The sequence below is a fragment of the Lagopus muta genome, chromosome 8 (genome assembly GCF_023343835.1).
Source record: "Lagopus muta isolate bLagMut1 chromosome 8, bLagMut1 primary, whole genome shotgun sequence".
Classification (NCBI taxonomy): domain Eukaryota; kingdom Metazoa; phylum Chordata; class Aves; order Galliformes; family Phasianidae; genus Lagopus; species Lagopus muta.
Genome location: NC_064440.1, coordinates 35,824,768 through 35,845,743, shown reverse-complemented (window position 1 = coordinate 35,845,743; position 20,976 = coordinate 35,824,768). Strand labels below are relative to the sequence as shown.

The 20,976-nt window shown below is 45.7% G+C and overlaps 1 protein-coding gene across 1 annotated transcript in view; it reads left to right on the top strand.

Annotated features, from left to right (window-relative positions):
- The window catches only part of NDUFA10 (NADH:ubiquinone oxidoreductase subunit A10), a 41,080-nt gene extending 24,575 nt beyond the window's left edge, over positions 1–16,505 (top strand). The window contains exons 9-10 of the mRNA XM_048953293.1: positions 3,365–3,473; positions 16,045–16,505. Of these exons, the coding sequence (XP_048809250.1) occupies positions 3,365–3,473; positions 16,045–16,113 (178 nt within the window). The 3' untranslated portion in view covers positions 16,114–16,505. The remainder of the gene's footprint in view (positions 1–3,364; positions 3,474–16,044) is intronic.
- The last annotated feature ends 4,471 nt before the right edge of the window (positions 16,506–20,976 follow it).

Below are 20,976 nucleotides of genomic sequence, written 5' to 3'. Positions count from 1 at the left end.
GGAGCTGGATGCAGGTACCCATGTGGCCATCTCTCCCACCCAGCCTGTGTGCCTATGGCATGAGTCAGGAGTGCTGCTCCTTTCCCCTGCTCTCACAAGCATGGGCTAATCTGTGAGCACACCATGCACCTGCTGGCTCACTCCCATGTGCTGTGCCCTACCCACTGCTGTGGAAGGTCTGGGGTAATACAGGCATGAGAGCAGAGGAAGGAATGCCACCTGCTCACTCACGTTGTCCCCAAGCAGTTACTGTATCTCAGATTTGAAGCTGATACCAAGGTGTGTTCAGGAGAGCCTTTTTTCTTTCCTGCTAGCGTCCATCTGCCATTTCTCAAGTTCCATACATAAGCAGAGAACTTAGCTTGGGATGTTTTATGTTGCTGGCTTTAAGCCTTTTAGGCCAGAGAATGCTTTTAGGTATACAAGGTATGGTTTTCTAATACTGAGTATTGTGTCACTTGCCATCACTTGATGCCTGTGTGCCATCAGGGTTCTGCCAGCGGCCTGAAAAATGTGTGTGTCCTTATTGTGAGCTGCCTTTAAAGGAAACAGAACTTCCTGCTCGGAAAAGAGGCAGGTTTGTATCCATCCTGGCTCCTCAGTGCCACAGAGTGTGCAAAGTAGGTGTATGTAGAGGCTTCTGGAGAAGCTATAGCATAGCTGCACGTGTGATTGCAGTGTAGCCATGGGAAGAACTCTAGCTAATAGGATTCTGGACCATTGTAATGGTGAGCTGAAATCCAGTGTTCCTGTGGTGTTAGCACTGTGCAGTCACTTGCATGCTCACGGTGACAGCTGCAATGTCATGAGTAGGTAAAGTGCACTTTTGTAGCCATGTTACTGCATTATGCTTTGGGAAGATATGGTTAAGTGCCTGACAACAATAAACAGTGGTGCTTTTGTACTGGGGGAGAGAGAAAGCTCAGGGAACTTAATAGGTGCTTGTAAATGCTTCCTGCTGAGCAGTGAATTAGTTCTGGCAAGCAGATGTGGTTTTGTGGTTACAGACGTTGTTGTGGCAGGTGTCTTTGGGTGGTGCTTTTATTTAGTATGCCAAAGTATTTCTGAAGGTATAAAGCAGAGATGAACCTGGAGAAGCCATCTTTGGCAGCGACAGGTTTGCCTGTGTTTTCTGTAGTACAGCATTTCCTTTGGAAGCAGCAGTACCAAGAGCAAAGGATTGGTAAAAGCAGCAGGTTTTCTGTCTAGGTCACCAACTAAAATAAATTGTGCCTGGTGATTGTAAAGGGCAGTTCCTATTTGGCTGAGGTTCCTGAGGGAATAGATTAGTCTGCAGGCTGGTTGACTGCTGGACTTGCTTTGTTCCCCTGTCAAATTATATTTTACATATGCCTGGACAGACTTTATCTGCATTCTCCTACAGGCTTGTCAGGTCCAGAACATCTGCTGGTGTTTGGCAGGACGCTGATTCTCGTATTTCTATAGGACATTTGTGTGGAGAAAAGGCATGGAAATGTTTATTCACCAGTAAATAAGTGGGTATTCCACAGGATGTGCTGATAAGGCTGAGCTGAGAAAGGTATTTAAACAGTGCCTGCAAGTAGTCCTCTTCAATGCTTAGCTCAGTGTCTTCTTTGCTACTTGTCTGTGCTCTCTGCACAGTGAAAGCACATGACATCAGTACTGATCTCAGGCACAGCTGGAGGGTGGACTGCTCCTAAGGAGTGAAGAGTTGATAGCTGAAGGGCTGCTACCTATTCTTTTCTGTTTAGTTAACCGTGGGCCTGAGACATGGCTGGTGCAAAGGTGCTCTGCTCTAAATATACCAGGACTCTAAAATAAAACCATAATCGGATTGCAGCTCTGGGCGAGCTTTTCCATCCTCAGTTATCCAAGATCTTCTGGAGTGGAAAGGATTGGAGGAGACCGTGAGAGGGCCAGTGTTCACACGTCATGAGAACAGCTTTCTTTGTACTAGTGAGGAAGCAAACGAGGGCTCTTCCTCCTAGGTTTCAGCGTGTTGAATGCCATGGGGTTTGTCAGCTGGGGTTTTCTTCTTCAGCTGAATGCTCCTGCTACTTGTTTCTGTCAGAAAGCTGTCCCTGGTAGGTGCAGTTCGACATCTGCACTGTGCAAAGGGACGACTTAAACGCAACGTGAACCTCACTGGATTTGCCATTTGACTTTTTGTGTCTTACAGTGCAGAGCCACAGATCTCCAGAGTGCTTATGGCCACAGTGTGTCATCCACAGGCTTCAGAATAAATATGAGATGCTTCTGCTTTTGTTTGCCCAGCCGGTTAGAAAATACTTGACTTAATATTTGTGTAGATGCTAGAATAGTTTGTAGGGAATATCCTTGGTGTTGGCCCTGTAAATGGGCATTTGTCCTTTTTTCTCTTCATCTCTTACTGAATTCCTGCGTTTCCTTACTGACTGGTCTGCAGCAGGATAGATCACAGTGTCAGTATGTCTTAGCAGTCTCATTTACTATTTGAAACTGTGAGGTGAGTTGCTAAGCTTTGCAATTTAGGGGAAAAAATGCTAGAGGGCAGTTAGTTTCACATTACCTCGGGGCATATGTTTCATTTGTGCCTGTCAGGAAATGCAGTTTACCAGAGACTAACAACACAATTATTTGAATAGCTCTTAAATTCAGAACTTGGTCATGGCTTGCAGTAGAGGACAGCAGATGTGTTTTTCCCCAGATGCACATAGGTGGCACTGTTGATCTGCAAATTAATAGCAGTATGCAGAAGGTGGCTTTCTAGCAGTTTCTCAGACGCTTAAAATTTGGGATATTCGGAAGTGCTGGCTCTGGGTGCTGTAGATTTTGTGGGGATCCTGCTGTTTGCACCCTTTGTCACTAACTGTCCTACCGGCTGCTGCAGCAAACTTCCCCTGATTGCTCCCAGGTGGGATGCTGGGGATACTGCCTGCTTCCAAACATCTGTTTGTCTCAGTGCCCTTTAAAATGAAAACTTTAGGCAGAAAAGTGCTATCTTCTGATAATCCTTGTGAGGATTCATTTGTGAAAGCAAATGGAACAGGAAAGGTAATTAAATGAAGTTACTGTAGCTGGTGGACTTTTGTAGCACCAGCATTTTTACCTTGTTCAGGTATGAAGGCAAAAAGAGGTGTCTAAGAGGAGGTTCCCAGGCGTGGCAGAGCCTCTCTGGGGAAGGTAAAACCTTGGGGAGGAACTGGAAAAGGAAGAAGGTGGAGCAGAAACAAGCTGGGGGCAAGGAGGGACGGGGCTACGTGTACATCGTATGCTGAAAAGAGGGAAAAGCTGTCAGAGAACTGCTGAACAGCGAAACAGTTCTTTAATATTCGGTCAAACTCAGAACTGTTGTTGCAGAATCTGGACTAACAGTATTTTTCTTATCCTTGTTGCCCCTCAGTGTTCAGGACAAAGACGGAGTGCTGGATCCTGTAGCCATCCCTCGGTTCATTCCAGAAATCACAATTGGAGGCGCTGAGTACGATAAAATCTATTACGAATTTCGATCGGTGAGTAACCCTGGAAAGGGAGCACCTGTCCAACAGCCACACGACAGTCCCTGCAAAAGTGTGAGTGCATTCACCACTGTCCTGTGCACAGCCTGGGTGCTAATCTCACGTACACAGATGCACGTTTCAAAGAGCGAGTTCTGGATTTTGCCTGGGTCCCCACCTTTTTTGAAGTCTAGCTTCTACATAAGAGGAATAATGAAACAAATGGTTTGTTTCGTAAGCTGATTTTCTTTTTTGATCTTTAGATGTGGACTAAAGGATAAGTGGTTTTCCTTTGTCTTTGTTTCTCCTGCCCTGATTAGTCTCTGACCTCTGAAATCTAAAATAATCCTTTGAGTCAAAGCAGAAAATTGGAAACCCATGGCGACTAAAGAAGGCTGCTTATAAAACCCTTGAGGAGGGGGTGTTTTTCTGAAGTGGGCTGAGGAGGTAGGAACATTACATTGGATCTCAGAACTGTTGTTGCTTTAAATAGTTTGTTTCTGTAAGCGGGCACACATCCAAAGCCTGTTGTGGCCCAGCACTCTCATACACCTCATGCAGGCTCCCACACAATGTTTTAATTAGCTGCTCGCCTTTCTGATTCTGCAGACAATGGCTTCCAATTGACTTAGCACTTTGTCTTATCGGTTATTGTTGTTCAGCTGGCATGGGGTCCTGCCCTACCACGCAGCGTTCTCCTAAGGGCCAGGTGTTGTGAATTCTCATCAGAGAAATTGTGGCACTGATGGCAATTAAGTAATGATGATTGGACAAACAGAAGTTGCAGGTGATGGTTCATTTTCAAGTTGTGTTGAAATCTTCTGTGGTTGCTGGGTTTTTGTTTATTTCCCTAGAAATCACAAAAGGAAAGGAGTATCTGTATGAGTTGTTTCTAACCATGCAAATCATGATTTGCGCTTTGTCATTTTTCTGGTTGTGCTTGTATACAATCTCTTAATAGAATTAAAACTGTTCTGTGGGCTCATTTGGAAGCTGAACTAGCAGCGTTTTCTTCTCGAATATTCATAGGGACTTCTGAAACAACTGTTAGCAGAATTTGTTCCTCCTCAGTCAATTGTGCAGTGGAGAGGCTCTGTGTTCATGCTGTGCTGCCTCGTTTGAGATGTATTCCTTTCACCTTGTAAGGGGGGTTAACAATAAGAGTTAAAGCAGCAAAAAGCTGCTTGAGCTACTGTGGTTCATCTGAGCTACCAGTTTTGTGCTTTTTAGTGTGACGTTTTGAATCCCAAGCTTCAGGCTCAGTCTAAGAGTTTGTGAAGTCCTTCACTCCAAGAGATGTCTATGTGTGTGCAGCACATAGTTCAGAATGGCCTACTGCATGCCTTGTTGCCAGCACACAACATCCATCTGTGCTGATGGTGCCTTTCTTCCCATAGATGATAGGCTTTTTTGGCTGAAATGTCACCTAGCAGAGGAGCTGGGAGTTGCTGAGGCTGCCTGACACACAGCTAGGACCTCAGAGCTGTGTGCTGGAAAGCAGGGGGGCTACTTCTGAAAGCCTTTTTTTTCCCTCCAGCTGTACAGCAGCACATTCCTCTCTGTGTTGGCATGAAACTGGGAATGTCCTGTCTCCTCAGATAGCTGCCTTCGGGGAAAAGTCACTTCCCTTGCAGCAAAGGGGTGCTTAGGAGTAGGTATGTGAGTACCTGGGGAAGAAAGCTGGGATTTTGGATTGCTCTGCTCGATGCCAGTTAGTTGACAGCAGGAGCCTGAGCTTTTCATTGCAAAAAACATTGCCAAAATAAAATCTCCCATCTGCAGGCGTGCTTTTAGGCCCTGATTCAGGGAAGTAGTATGGAAAGTGATAATGTCATTTGGAATAAAGAGGAGTCATGTGTGATTCACAAAGCGTTCTGTTAAATCCAGGCAGTGCCGACTACTATTTATTTTTTTCTCTTCTGGATACTTGTAAGCCCTCAGGCATGGGGAATGTGCACAGTGGAAAAGATGTGAAGCATTCACCTAAGCTACTAGAAAGGTGAGCACAGGGCCAGCCCCATGTGCTGTTTAATGTTCTGAGAATCCAATTATTTGTGCTGAAACCTAGGAGCTGCATTTTTCCTCCACTTTGCTTAGCAGACAAAGTTGTGAGTTTCTGCTTGCTTGCATTCAGAGGTAATGCAGCACGACACCAAGCAGCACAGACAGGAGAAGCAGATGAACTGTAGACACAAGTCTTGGCTACGAGTTTGCTGGGTCTGATGGGAGGGAATCTCAGCTCATAAAGCCTCGCCTTGCCCGTGTCTGTGCACAGATGGTTGCATCTCTGCTACCACTCTTGCGTTTGAAGACAGATAAAGATTTTAGGCTCACGTGACTTGTAAATAAAGGCTTAATTATGGTGTAATTACAGAACTTGAACTTTTCCTTGTGGGAAATGCATGCTTTTAAAGTTAGAGTAATGATGTTTACCAGATAAACACAATGATTTGTGCAGGGGATTTTTCTTCCTCGGCAGTCCTGTAACTAGCTATACATCCCTGCTCATACAAATAGGCAACTAAGTGCTGTGCTTTTCAGAGCTGCGTGCACACAGTTCATGCTGCCTAATAACAGTGGTTTTCAGGGATTTTCAAATTCCAGGCAGAAGCTGGGTTTTGTTCAAAATATTAATTAGTCACAAGCAACTGAGGAGGAGGAGGAAAGACTTCTCAGGGAATGAGATTTGAGTACATTTTCCTTTCCTCAAAATCGCGAGGTAACCACATACAGCTCTGAACACCATGGGATTGCTTTTTATGTACATCCTCTTAATTTCTTCTGTAAATGTTCTTTTTGTATGTGAGGAGGTGGCTTTCTGCCTCTTCCTCTTACTGTGGAGTCATCTGGCAGGGCTCAGACGTTCTGTTCAGGCATTCATAAACTTCTAAAGATGCTTTTCTGGCACAGGAAAAGTAACCTTTTAGTCAGGGTATGTAGATCAGAGATAAGCATGTTCATTCTTAAGTGAAGCAACATTATTTTAGGAACTGTCAGACTAGTAAAGGCTTGAATGCTATGGGTTTTTTTTTTGTTTTTCCACAACTGCTGTATCTCTGCACTTTCTTCCAGCCGTGCACAGAACCACAGACAGTGCTCCAAGCTCCGTGTGTGCCATGTGAAGCTGGAGCACATGGGCAGATGTGTTTGCAGAGAAGACAAAACCAAATGGTTCTGTGTAATGGAATCAGTGCACTTAAATAATGTACTTTTGTACTTCGTGCTCCCAAATCGTGTCGGCAAGTCCTGCCTCAGTCTCCTAGGGATGGTGAAAAGAGGATTTGTTTAGGTGCATGCTCTTTGCTGTCTACATAAAAGTGCAGCTGTCTGAGCTTCATAGTCAAACTGTCACCTACTTTTTTACCTCTGAAAATGAAGCTGCAGAACTTTACAATAATGGTTACATTGCAGATTGCAGGGAAATTATCAATATTTCTTTTACCCAATCTTTGTATTTGAAAAGACAGTGAAATAAATTAATGAGGCTGCTGCTTATGGACAAGAGTTTGGAGTGGAGGGCTTGCTGTTGTTCACTTACATATCAGAGTGGAGAATTTTTTGCTATAACAGGAAAGGTAAGTATTTAATATCTGATCTTCTTTCCCATGTCATCATTTCTAATTAAAGGCATGCGTGTTAGCCCACTGGCTCCAACCCTGGTTTGTGCAGTCACAAAGGTGACTATAGCATAGAGGAAATCTATTTGTCCAGCGCCTTGCCCCAATGTTTTTAAAGAGTGATCTAAGAAATCCTGGAGAACAGGGCTATTTTCAGCAGAATGCTATAAAACACAGCTTGCATCCAACACTCGAGGGTTTTTGTTGTTTTTTTTCCATCCTCCCTCCAGGGGGTAAGAACGTGCAGTGGGAGTATTGCATCCTCTTTCTAGCTTGCTGGGATTCTTTAAGTGCATGTGTGGGTGTGAATACTAAAGAAAATGAACAAATGCTTGGGCACATAAACTCTCTCACCACAAGACAGGTCCATGCACCTAGAAGTTCCTTTTGTAATAAAGCAGATCTTTTATCAGAATGTTTTTTATCTTTTGTTAGCCGGAGCGATGCAACTGGAAGAAAGTGAGGGATGTGTGCCTTACCCTTGGAGCAGGCAGTTTATGAAGAATTCTTTTGAAGAATTTATTCCACACTCTTGAACTACCTTCAAAGATGCTTTCTATCACAATATGAGTTCGGGCTCCAGTGAGTGCGTGTGCGTAAGGCTTGCTTAGAACAGTGTTAGTCGTCAGCTTCCCATCTGAGGCATCCTCTTGCTCCTGTACTGAATTGGTGAACCCTCTGCTCCTCTCTCTTTACCCACATACTGCTTTTCCCCACTGTGCAGCGCCTGTTTGCTGATCCTGAAGGGATCCCTTCGGCTTCCATCCGGTGATTTCTTTCCTGTTCTCTTCCAAACCAAACTGTGCAATGTCCCTTTCTGTCATGAGGTGAAATTTGCACTCTCGCAGTGTGTGAGGAAAGCAGAGACAAAAGTATTGATCCTTCAGCTATCCCTCCATCCGCTACACTCCTCACATTGTGTTTGTCTAGTCAGTGCAGCTCCATATTGTGTGAAGGCAGTGCAGTGAGCTTTACTGTGGACATAACTCTTGTGGGGTGCTACACACCTTGGCCTCTGGCCGGCCTCAGATTTTACACAGGTTTGTTGTAGCAGTTAGTCACTTTACATATGCATATGCACACATACACATAATCTGCTCTGTGTGAACAAGTAGAACTTCACAGAAGTTATGGTTTTGGTTTTTTCCAGAATCCTGTAGCTATTCACAGTTTACTTAGGTAACAAGAGTTGGCTTCCATGGTAGTCTTGCCTTTGCAGAATTAAGGAGTTTAAGATATTCTGTCTTCTTTTTTTTCTTCTTTTTCTATGTTTGTAATCCTATCAAAGATGGATGCCATGGTAACAATCTTCTGTTTTTCCTCTCCTGCCATTTTTCTTTTTTCTTGTCTTGCCAAACTTTTTGTTTTTTAGACCAAGGACTCCTGTTCCATTTCTCATTTTTATGGAGTTGTTTGACAGTTGTAATGCCCAGCCCTATCTGCTTTTGGATTCAGGAGGGGATGAAAACAGGCACGCAATAAATTAGGAAAAGCTCAATTTATTTTTGCTGCTTTATCTCTGCAAAAATATTTTTAGCCATTTCTAAAATAAAGGAAGATGTTGCCTAGCTAGATAGCTGTAGGACTACAGGAACCTGAGGAACTACTAAAAATGAAGGTTAATGAAGTTGTTTCTGAAGGTTTTTTGGGAAAGGGTAGGAAATAGGTGCATGATCTGTTCCTGTTTCCTTCTCACTGGTCCTCCTCTGTTCTCATCAACCTTAAATGTGCATGGGAAGCGTGAGAAGTTTGAATAGCCCCTCTTCTGCCTTGGAACTATGCAGCTTTTCTTCCCTGCTTACCTTCAAGGGTAGCATGGGCAACAGGCAGAGATAACCATCCCAAATATGGAGGGGAGGAGGACTTTGAGCCCCTTGGGGCTGTCAGATCTCTGGTTTTGCTTTACATGCCACGCTGTCCCAAGCACGGGGTGCCTATCTGAATCCAAAAGGCAAGTAACATCCCACTGCTATTAAAATAATCTGCTTTAAACTTGGCACTCTAACATTGAGTCTTGTGAAAGGAAACAGTTTCTTGGGAAGCAGCACAACCTTACCCTCTGAAACCCTCCTGTCCTGTAACATAATAGGAACGCGGTGTCCAAGGTAAACCTCTGTTAAGACATTAAGAGCAAGCAAACAAAAAAAAACAGCACATGAAAAAATAGTTGGGAAAAAAAGATATTTTGCTGATGGAGGAATGGAGGAAGAAGTTTCAGCCGAACTGCTTCCATTCTTCTGCATCTCCCAGGGAACTTTGAAGGAAGCCCCACATTGGCCAGTTTCTGCTTGGTTTCTTGTACTGAATATCATGCTCTAAATCAGGGAATGGCTTTGGCATGTATGTACTGAAGGTGCTTCGCTCTGCTTCTCGACCTCCCTCCCATCCCTGCATTGCTCCAGCTCCTTGGGGTAACATCTCCACGGGTCTTAAAGCGTGAAGATATGTGAATTTGAGTTGTTGAGCTGTAGTACGCCATCTTCCTTTTCTCCTGATAGCACCCTTATAGTGAGAAGCACTCCAGGGGGTTTTAATGTACAAATGGTGACCAAAGAGCTGCTTTCACTCAGGGTCACAGAATGGGGTGGATGGGACCTTAAAGATCATCTAGTTCCAACCAGAGCTCTGTTGGCACTCCTGTTGTAAGGAGCTTCTTGCACTGTGCCTGCCCAGTTAAAAAAATGAATCTACACTTAGCTAAGTCATTGTGACTTGAATTCAGTTGCTTTTTCCAACAATAGACAGTGGACCCTGCACTATGAGGTGAGTAATTGGTGTTCTTAACATGCCCTTTCCTAAGGAAAAACAAAGCATTCTGCCAGTGTGGAGTACACACAGTGTGGAGTGCTGTTGCAAGTTGACACTGGAAAATGACTGCAGTAAAATATTTAGCCATGCCCTGTTGCTTATTTACTCTTGGCTGTCTTGCAAAAGCAGAGCTGGAGATACACATTAGATTGTTTATGGTGTTTGTAGTTGCTCGAATTGCAAGTCACAAATTCCTTTCTACAGATTGGATTCCTGCAGATACTCAGCTATCTGGTTTGAACTGAAAATGCTTTGGCTTTAAAGAAATAAGCCATGTCCTCCTTATGGACACTTATCTTTCCATTGGATCTCTAATGATTTCTCTGGTTTTTGTTGTTGGTTTTTTGTTTTGTTTTGTTTTTTTGAGAGTTACGTGTTGGTTTTTGGTTGTTTTTAAATGAATGAATGAAGGGCAGGAACCACTGAACAATTTAAATTGTGTCTGTTTTAACCTCAATCCACTAAAGCTTTTGAGAGCTGTCTTACTCAGGCTGTGGTGAATGCTCACAGCACTAAGGAAAGGATGGTAGGAGCCAAGCTGTAGGCAAATGTCTGTCTTTTCCAGTCCTGTGGAAATCAAACTCTGCACCTCATGAATGCATGTTTATAGGCAGAAGGGAAGAGAGTGGTGATTCTTTCTTGCTCATGGAGTGTTGGAAAAGAAGACAGATTCTAAGCTTATGGATGTAGACCTTTTCAGGCTGTTGAAACTCTCCAGAGCTCTACCTGTACACGTCTGGTTTGAAATGATTTTATTTGCCGTGGCTGCAGCATATAGCAAACAGCTGGCTAAAACTGTTTGCTGCTACTCTGCAGCATATACCACTTTATAGGGCTTTTCATCACATTTATAGCTTTGACAGGCACTTCTGTGGCAGAGTTCTTAATTTAACTGATGAGATGATCTTGTTTTCATCTTTTTACTGATGTTCTTTTAAAGTTGAGCAGTTTGATTCCTCTGAGCCGGTTCTACCTTTGCTGGGTAGAGCTTATTTCATTAGTTCCTTTCTTCATACAGTGGTTTTTATAGCATACTTCTTGAGCTAATCCCTGCTGCCAGCTCCAGGTTCTGCAGTGTATCACAGCAGACCAGAGCTTGATTCTCAGTCTCCTCCATTTTCTTGCAGTGAAAAAATCCACTATCCAGCAGTGTTCCTGCAGGAGCTGGCATTCACCTCCTGAAGCTGCTGGGTCACTCTGGAGGGGCATCTGCTCCCAGGTAGTGGTAACTACGTGGCCTTTCCTACTTTTCAGGGGAAAGGTTGTTACTGTCTGCATTCTGACACTTGGTATTGGGCAGACATGTGCTCTGTAGGTCTGCGCTGATGATGCCAGGAAAGGGTTGGGTGGGATTTGTCTCACCCTAAGTGCTGCTACTCTTATTTCCTTGGAAATGTTTGGTAGAGGTCATGCATACCTCTACAGCTACTTGTTGCTGTTATTAACACGTTGATTAAGTTGTACTTTTTCTTTAGTCTTAAAGTTTTATTTGAAGGTAGAGAGCGTGGAGCAGTCCTTAGAGTGTGCCAGCCACTTGACAGTGACGTGGCATTGCTGCAAGTTCAACTAGGAAACTTACACTCAATTTCAAGTCATGGTAAATGAAAGTCTCTTCCAAGTATTCACTTGGTCTCCCATTGAGAGACTGAATTTTTAGTGTCCTTCAGCAAGGGATCCATCTAGCCGTCGGCTTTGTTTATTGGCACCTGTATCTTGTACTGGAAGAAGTAGTCAAATATCCAACTCCTCTTTCTGTTCTCACAACTACTGGTGTGTTCCATGGAGCTGTGTCCCGTCTCCCTTCAGTCACCTCTTTTTCCAGCCATCACCTTTTCTGTCTGCCATAGTGGCAGCTTTGGTGCTGGCTGCTTGTTCCCATCCCTGCCCTTGTATTGGCTCAGCAGCCAGCAGGCTGGGAGCTTCAGCTGGCGGAAAGCTAAGGATGCAGGGTGGAGTCTCAGCTTAGCCAGTTGCTGGCCCCAAAAGGAGCACATCCTACAGCTTCCCTGCATCTCCATGTTTGCCTCCCACCACTTCTCTTTGCAGCTGTCGGGTATGCATTTGGCCGAAGGAACTCATTGAGTCACTGAAAATAAGCCAGCCAAAAGGAGTGCATAGCTTCTCACTGGGTAAGGGAGGTGACTGGGCTTGTGGAATGTTACAGCAAGCTGCAGAGAGGGTTGGGGCTGCACAGCAGAGAGGTGAGATGATGATGAGTACTATAGGCTCCCTCCCTTCTCTTGATATCGAGCTGTCTGGTCCATTCAGCCACCCTGTGCGCGGTCGCTGATGCTTTTCCTTTGTGTCGATACAGGCTCCTCGTGCCCTGAGCAAATGCTTCTTCTAGGAGGAGGTGGAGGGCAGGCAGAGCACCAAGAGAACGGGAACAACTCCCATTGCAGTGTTTCTCCAAATGCTGAGTAGACCGGCCTTGTACCTTGTTGTGCAGCTTTACAGTGGATGGTTCTGAAAGATGTGAGCTTTCAAGGCTCTTCCTCAAAAGTCGTCTCTGTTGCTTGCATCTAAGATAGATATTGCACAGAACATGAACTCACATGATTCTGCTTGCTAGGTAAAAGGAAATTCGTTTATATGCAGTTTCCTGGCTGCTTGGAAGGCCCCTCAACATACCCTGAAACTCAGCTGCTTTTGCCAAGGCCCACTGTGAATGATGGAGTATGGATGAATACTTATTATAAAAATCGCTTTGATGTTTTGCATGTCTTTAACCAAAGGCACATGTGGAATTTGTTTTGGACAATGAATTTGAATTCTGCTGGGATTGATATTGTGTTGTTTTAATAGGGGAGGTTTCCCCAGGAATGGAACTGTAAAGCCCTGTATGTTCCCAGAGAGCTCCTGTTGCTTTAATAATCTTGTTATCTGGGAATCTCTTAGGTATCAGAGGGCCAATTATGTGCTGCCCAGAGAGGACCAGGGAGAGATGTTTTTGTGCTAGAATTAATAGACACAGGCTGGTCACAGCAGGTCTTATGCCCTGCCTAACTCACCACTGTAAATTTGTAGGGCAGGGATAGTAATCATTTATTTCCATCTCACATCTCTTCTTTGCTCAGCAGGAGTAACTCTTAACAGGACAGCATGGTTTCTTCTGACGTTTAGACAAGACATTAAAGACAAGTTGAAATGAAATACCCTAGAAAAACTGATGAAGAATGACTTGTAATAGCTTGTGACAGGGCAGGGTGGTGGATGTCTTATGAAGGAAGTAGAAGTCTTCAGTTAGCTTGATGCTTTGTAGAAAGAAGTCTGTTCTGACCCTAAAATAAATAAAGAAAAAAAAAGATGCCTCCACCTTCCTTAGAAGAGGCTTCAGCTTGGATTAAGTAGCTGTATCATGGCCTGAGCATAGATTTCATCAAGACAGCTCTCTTAAGCAGGATGCTTGCCCAGTTTCTTTGAAAGGAAAGATCACTAGGACATGCCTAGGGTCCTGTATGGAACCAGGTTTCGTATGGAGCTGGGTGGACAATCTGTGCTTAATTAATTGTAAAGAGTGTGGCTGATAGGTTATTTTGCTTATTATTTTGTTCATTTTTTATTATTATACCTGCATCTCTTTTGCCTGTAGGATCACTCACTTTATAGTAGTTGCCCAGCGTAAGGTATTGATCCTTTTGCTGGGAGTTGTGTTATCCTGTGGCTTAGTTACCTAGGGGGTACAGAGCCTGGTTCACGTTTATTCAGGCAGAAGCTACACTAAAATTTTGCCTTGCTTTAGCAAAACGAGTTGCTAAGAGATGGTTCTGCTGACCTGCTGGTGCAGCCTGCGCTCTCCTAGCTGCACAGAGCACGTGTGCTGCTTTGCTGTATTGGCAGGCTCTCTCTCACAGTCCTACATGCTGTGTTAGTAATCTCTTAAAATGGCTGCTACCTAAACAGCCTCTTTCCCCAAATGTTTAAGGCTGAAGGTAGAATGACTTAGCACTTGTGATGCTGCCCATGCGTGGTCTGAGGGCTGTGCCTATCCTCTTCCTGCCAAATCCCATGCTGTGCTTTGTCTGCAGGTGTGTCTGTTAGCTGACCTGCTGAGTCTCCAGGCATGGACTGTGTTCTTAAGTCTCCCATGTCCTTCCATGCCCAGAGCTGCTGTTCTTCAGCTTTAGGCCTGGATGCTACTCCTTGAACTCCTGCATGCCAAGAACCCGTATGGGCTACTGTCATAGAAGTGTGGACTATCCTGAGTTGGAAGGGACCCACAAGGGTCACCCAGTCCAACCACAGCCCCACGCAGCACCTCCCAAACCCAACCCCTATGGCTGAGGTTGCTGTACCAATGCTCCCTGAGCTCCAGCAGCTCGGGGCTGTGCCCACTGCCCTGGGAGCTGCTCAGTGCCCACCGCCCTCTGGGGCACAGCCTTCTCCTCACCCCACCATACCAGGCAATGCAGAGTGGAACAGTCCTTTCCCTTGCCTGGCTGGCAGTGCTAGGCCTAATGCATCTCCATTTAGACTTGTCCTTATTACAGCTTGCTTTCCCTCCCTGGTGAGGATGCAGACCCTCCAGCTTTCCTAGCACATCTGATGTCCCAGATGCTCCAGCCCATTCAGCCTTTCCTTCTGCAACGTGTTTCTTGGTTTACTTGGCCTGAGCTCTTGCATAATGTGTCTCCAGAGACCTGTGAAACCATCCATAATTCCTGACGTGCCATCCAACAACAAGGCTGACTCTGAGGGTCCCCAGCCCAGTGCCATTGTTGTGGTTTAACCCGGCTGGTGACTCAGCGCCACGCAGTTGTTCGCTTGCTCCCTCCTTTCACAGTGGGATGGGGGAGAGAATCAGAGGGAAAAAAATTGTAGAAAAAGTAGAACTCGTGGGCTGAGATGAAAACCAAACTCAGATGGAGAAAAGGAAAATGGTAATTATACGAACGTATCTAAAAGTGATGCACAAGCAGTTGCTCACTACCCCCAGCTGATGCCCACGTAGCCCCTGAGCAGCATAACTGAGAGAGATGAACTCCCATCCATTCAGAACTCCTTCTTCATGGTGTCAGGTGGTATGGAATGTCCTTTTGGCCAGTTTATGTCGGCTGTACTAACTCTGTTCCCTCCCAGCAACATGAGCCCTTCACTACAAATGGCCTTGGCTCTGTACAGCACTGCTTAGCAGGCAACTGTAAATATCAGTGTGTAATCAACATCGATTTTCTCCTAGAACCAAAATGCAGCATCTTACCAGGCACTCTGAAGGAAACAATTCCATCCCAGCTGAAACTGAAAACTTTATTCCATACCACTTATGACCAGTTCAAGTCCCACCGTTTCTCCATGTTCTAACTAACTACCATCACCTCTCTTATGTGGCATCTCGTGTATAGCAATGGGTCAGAGAAGAAGTAATGAGACTGCAGAATCAGTGTTTCCATGAGCCCTGGGCTGGGAACTAGTGGCACAGAAGGGTCAGTCGTGCTAACCAGCAAGTCTGCAGCAGTCAGCTCCCAGAAACCTGGAGGGTCTGTGTGGAAGAGCTGCTGCTTGAAGCTCAGTGTGGTTCTGAGGTTGCAAGTGAAGGTTGTTGCTTTGCTCCCAGGATACCTGTGAAATTTGCATTGGTGGGGTGTTGAGAAACTTCAGTTATTCTGAAGCAAGTAGTGGTGTCTGGCCGTGCTGGTGGAGATGGGCAGAGATTGCATTCTGCTTTAGTGAAGTTAGGTTCAGCTCTTGAAGGCTAAATATGCAATTTCATTTGAATGGTTTAATTTAAATGTAGTAATTAGCTCAGAATTTCATGCATGAAACTTATGCATTTAATAGTGTGTGTCTGTTCTGGCATGAGATTCTACTGACTTATACCATTCTTCTACCGTGCACCAAGATTAGAGAGGTCATCTCTGATTAAAATGAGGAATGGCATACAGTGGTAGAAATGGGTGAATCCAGATGGAATGTGCTTTTCTGTTGGTGAGAAATTGGCTTAGTTTACATATAAATGTGTTTATATACGGTATTGAAGTAGTATTTTCTGTGTGTATTCTCTATTTTTCTCTGGAGGAATTAATTTTTCTATGAGTACCAGTCCTAATTTTGCAAAAAAAGGCGTATTTCTTTTTGCAGATAACACAGGTCGCTTCGTAGAGAATCTAAAAACTTTGGTAAACAGTAACAAAATGCCTGATCAAACTTTCTGTTTTCTCTAGCTTCCTGGTCGCAATTATCAGAAGGGCTACAATGCTGAAGTTGGTGACAAATGGATCTGGCTGAAATGAAATCTGCCTCGCTCGGGAGCCCTAGCGGTGATCAACCACAGCACTTGAGTGGAGAAGAAGCTGAGTTCAGTGTCTGCTCTGCATCAATTCTGTGTAGCACAAAGGAAACGCTGGGTAAATCATCTTCCAGCTACAGCATAAGAGAATAGACTCCTGGAAGGCAAATGCAAATCGCCTCATTCTGGTTTGTTCTTCCCTGCTGAATTCAGGGTGCTTTCTCTTTGGATGCTTGATAGTCTGTGTGTAATAGAAAAGTGGTATTACAGGAGCAGACTTAAGATCGGTGCTGAACTTCTTCATCAAGACTGTGGCATGCTATTATACAGAATTATTGTTGTTTTCCTGAATGAAGAGAAATTAAACCTGTATCCTCCTGGTTCTCACGAAGTTAATTTCTTGCTCTGTCATGCGTGGTGTTTTATTTGCTTCATTAGAAGAGAGCACCTGCTTAAATAATGCACTCACATCATGTTCTGAAAGCCTCTTACCAGACATCAGTATCAAAGCAACAAAGCACAGGGAGAAGTTTTTGAGAGAAGGCGGGAAGTTTTCGTGATGCGAAGAGCAAAATATCTGTGCTTGAAAGTAAAACAAACAAAAACTGCAAATAATTGCCAGCAGTTGTTCTCACAGCTTCTTCCCTTGAATGGAAACCATAGATCAAAATGTTCGTGGGATATAAAAGACAGAAGTAATTATTACATTTGTAAGTCCCTGAAAATCCAAGTTCTTTCTTTTTAAATCAGTGATTCATTTGGTATTAGTTAGTCACACAAATGAGGCACCTTGGCATTGGTTCAAGCACTGCTGTCCGGATTTGGTCCTCAGAAATTCTGTGCTTCCAGCAAAGGGCTGGCTGAGCACTTCAGTCACTGGATGGAAGCGCCGTCAGGCATCCTGGCCTTCGGGGCAGTGCCTTTGAATTAAGCAACCAGGTCTAACCCGTGGGCCAAAACTAGGATGGAAAGAGCCCTTTAATGAGAGGGGATCAGTTGGGTGCCGAAATAAATGAACAGTGGGGTACAAAAGTCTCTCTTCTCACCGATCTGCGAATTCTCTTTCCATCTTTTATGGCTCCAGTTGCATTTCCCATTGTGGAAGGACCGACCCCTTTGGTGCCACTGTGCCACCCTGTGCTGATGCAGCTGGTGGATCCTCGGAGAGGGGCGAGCGCTGGGATGCAGTGCCAAGTATGCGAGTGTGAAACAGTCGTCCTCAGCCCCCTGAAGTTCTCTGGTCTTGAGGGCTGGTCAGCAGCAGGAGCTGCTCAGCGTGGTCCTCGCACTGCTGGATTGCGCTGCCAGCTGCTGCCTCCTGCTCCTCACAGAGCAGCCCATAAGGGTTTGTGCCTTTCTTGGTACCTTGGCACTCTTGACCACAGATGTGGTGGAAATGAAGCCTGCCTCGCTTGAGGCTTTGTGCATTTTCACCTTCTAGGCCCGTTTGTGTTCCAGCAAGGCCACGTGCTTCCTCATCCCATGCCTTTCCCAGCAAGGTGTGTCCTGGTGGTCCGGTGCCTGAGAACCTGAGCCACTGATGTCTGTTCCTGTGGATGAGATCCTGCTAGCTTTTCTTTAACTGTCTCACAGCAGCCAGTAATGAGTGTGGAGATGAACAGAACATCTGCTGGGGCTTTAGATTCCCTTTGGAGGAGTCCGGCTCTGTTTTCACAGGTGTCCTCCATCTCAGTGTTGCTCTGTTTTCCAGGTGTTGTAATTCTCTTGGCAGTGGATGCAGTGTCAGAACTCTTGGAAGGGTGTTCTGTGCTTTGCCTGTGGTGCTGGCGCAGCTGTAGAGTTTCACTTTGCTGTAGCAGGGCACGACGTGATGCAGGGCGTTTATCAGAGCCTTCCCTGCCTGCTCCAGTGGGCCCGAGTTCAGCTTTGGATGTGAAGGAGTTGAATCCCAGCGTTGGCATTATGTGGCAAGTGGTGTGGTATGACAAAATACATACGGGGCATAGTTTTAATCCAAGTTTTCACTCTTCTTCAAAAGTAAAACCGTTTACAAACTAATTCTGTGAAGGAAATAACTTTCCCTCCCCTTGCTGTGGGAAGGAGCGTTAGCTGTGTTTTTCTCTTCCCTCCTTCCTACTCCAACACTTCAAATAAAAAATCTCCTAGCGAGCCAGCTGTAAAGTCTTTTGAGTTTCTAAGACTATTCTGTGCCAGTTAAATGAAACTGTCTCCAGTTCTTTATTAGATTGGAAAAGATAAAATGACTCAAGTCCTCTTCACACTACTGCGTAGGTACATATGTGATATTATCTGCAGTCTGCCTTGTTATCCCCAGTTCCCACTGCCTATATTAAAGCCTGGGGAAGCTTGCCTCTTGCCTGTCATGTCCCATGCTTGATTCTGCTTACTTTCCAAAGGCAGATTCACAGGGAATGGTGTTGATTCATCTAGAGCCATCTACCCCACGTTATGGGCAGAGCCACCGAGTTTCCCAGCATCAGCATCAGTCCAGCAACGTCCACCAACTTTGGTTCACTGCCTACTTGCCCGAGGAGGGTGAAAAGAAAGGAAGAGGAGGTGGGAAGAGGTCCTGCCACCAAAATGATGGCTTGGTACGCTGCAGCCTTGGGTGAGGCTGTGATGGTTGCCTCTCGGCCTCGGGATCCAGTGCTTTCATGCCAACGCTTGTCCTGCACTAACAGCTCGGCTTACCGCAGCTCAGATTTGGTCTCCTAACCACCCCCTCTGGCCATTGCTGTGGTCGGTGGATCAGTGTCTGTGCTTTCCCAGCACATCCTTTAATAGCCTCCTTGCCAGCTGGGTACAGCTGAAGCTGCCCAGAGTGGAACCAGGGCAGCCTGTGCTGAAGGTACCTGCAGTGCCTGAGCCCCTCGTGCTTTGCAGCTCAGCGTGAGCTATTGATTCCTCTCCTGCCCCTACCCACACCGTACTCTTCAGCAATGACATCTGGCCCAGGGCTGCAATTAAGAGATCCAATGAGTTTCTTCTTCCACTTCCTCCTTCAAGGTGTAACTCCTGCGTTTTAATCGCAGTGAGGTTTAGATGTTAACTGCTGCTGAAATTCTGTGAAAGCAGAGCCTTTGCTGCCGAAATTAAATCAGAGGATGCACATTGCTGTGCCCCCACCACAGACGCAAACTGCAGTGAATCTCTTCTGTTGAAGAGCTTGCTGAGCAAGTGTAATTTAGATGCACAGCCAATTCCAGCTGGCTTTGAATGCTGTTTACAAAAGACTGGGCAAAATGAATCATTTGTGCAAAAGTTAATGGAAGCGAGCGGAGCAACGGGGAGGTGGGACTGCACACCATACCTTGACGAGCTGCTTTTCAGGAACGTGTGTGCCTCAGGTTTATTGCAAGCCTGAAAGTCTGTTTATGAAAGTACTCAGAAGGATCCATATGCACTAAAGCAGACCTTGGAGGAGAAGGAGGTCCGGAGATGAATAAAAGGGGTTGCCTTTCCTCCATAAGTTCCTGGCTACCTGCTCACTTGCAGGTGATCTTGGACAAGCTCCTCATGGGTGTGTGGCCCTGGGAACCCCATTCCACATCCTTATTGCTTCCTGTGGTCCTGCTCATCTTGCTCACTTGTGAAATGAGCCTTTAGTTCAACACCAGTTGAAAGGTAGGTCGGGCATCCAAAACTGTGTTCTCCGTGAAGGCCGTGTTTGGTGAGAGCAGCCTAGAGCCATACTCTCCACAGCAGATTTAGCCTGAACCTTCATCCCTTGATTCCTTTCTTCCATCATGAAGGGGTTTGGGTCTGGTTTCCCCTGCAGCTTTGCATCTCTAGCTGGCCTTCCTGCTGCGCTGGCAAGAAAGTGCCATGTCTCCATCTCTCTCACTTGGGCCATGGCCACCCAGCAGCACTGTGCTCCAGGTTTGGAGTTGTGGATTGCAGATACCCACTGTGCTAGAGGAAGGAGCTTGGGTGCTGTGCTAAGGAGCTCTTCTGAGAAAGGGAAACTTTTCCCCTCGCAGTCATTCCGTAAGACGCACTTAATTTGATCTGACCCTTTTAACCTTGATAAGAGCACAGCATTCCTTACATAGCTGCTGATCAGATAGCGTCACTGCAGGAGCAGTGCGGGCGGTGGGATGGCATGAAACCTGCCAGTTCTGCTCCAGTTCCCAGCTTTAAGTTTTATTTGCCAAATACATACGCACAGCGAGATCAAAACAGAAGTGTTGCCTGCCGGTGCTGTGTAATTCCTCTGCTGGAGCCCAGCCTAGCTGCTTCTATCTGATGGGACCACTCCCGACTGTTTGATTCCTGCTGGGCTTCTCCACCCTGCCCTGCAGAGCTCCAGATACAGACAGTACCCAGATCTTGAGAAAACTTTGTCTCAGTTAGCTCAGTGGCAGCCAAGTGCCTTTGGAGATGGCTGGGCTTTCTGTTCATGGCACAGACATAGTTGATGCTTGCAAAAAATTGACCGAAAGTAGGCACAGTCCATCCAGCCATGGCATGGTTGGCCTCTAAGCTGTGCCTGTTTGCCAGCTCCTGGGACTGATGAGGTTGATTTTTATCCTCCTTAGGAGGAAGGGTGTTCAGGAACCAGTGGGATTCCAGCAGGTGAGATTGGTCGTTATAACAGCGGCTTCATTGACTGCCTTCAGATTCTGGTTTCTGCCTGCTTACAGGGGATCCCTGGGCATCTGGAGGAGGAACCCCTTTGCTGCTTCTTTGCTGTGTTGGGTGTGGGTGAAACTCAGACTCCTGTTGTCCTCAGAGCCCGCGACAGCAGTGTGAGGTCTCCTGGCTTTGGCTTCCTGCAAGCCCTGGCTGCCACTTCCTATTCCCAAGTTTCCTTATCCCAGAGCAGAGTCCTGATCCCACTGCAGTGCTCGCAGCAGTAGCAGTGCCACTGGTCTGTTATGCTTTG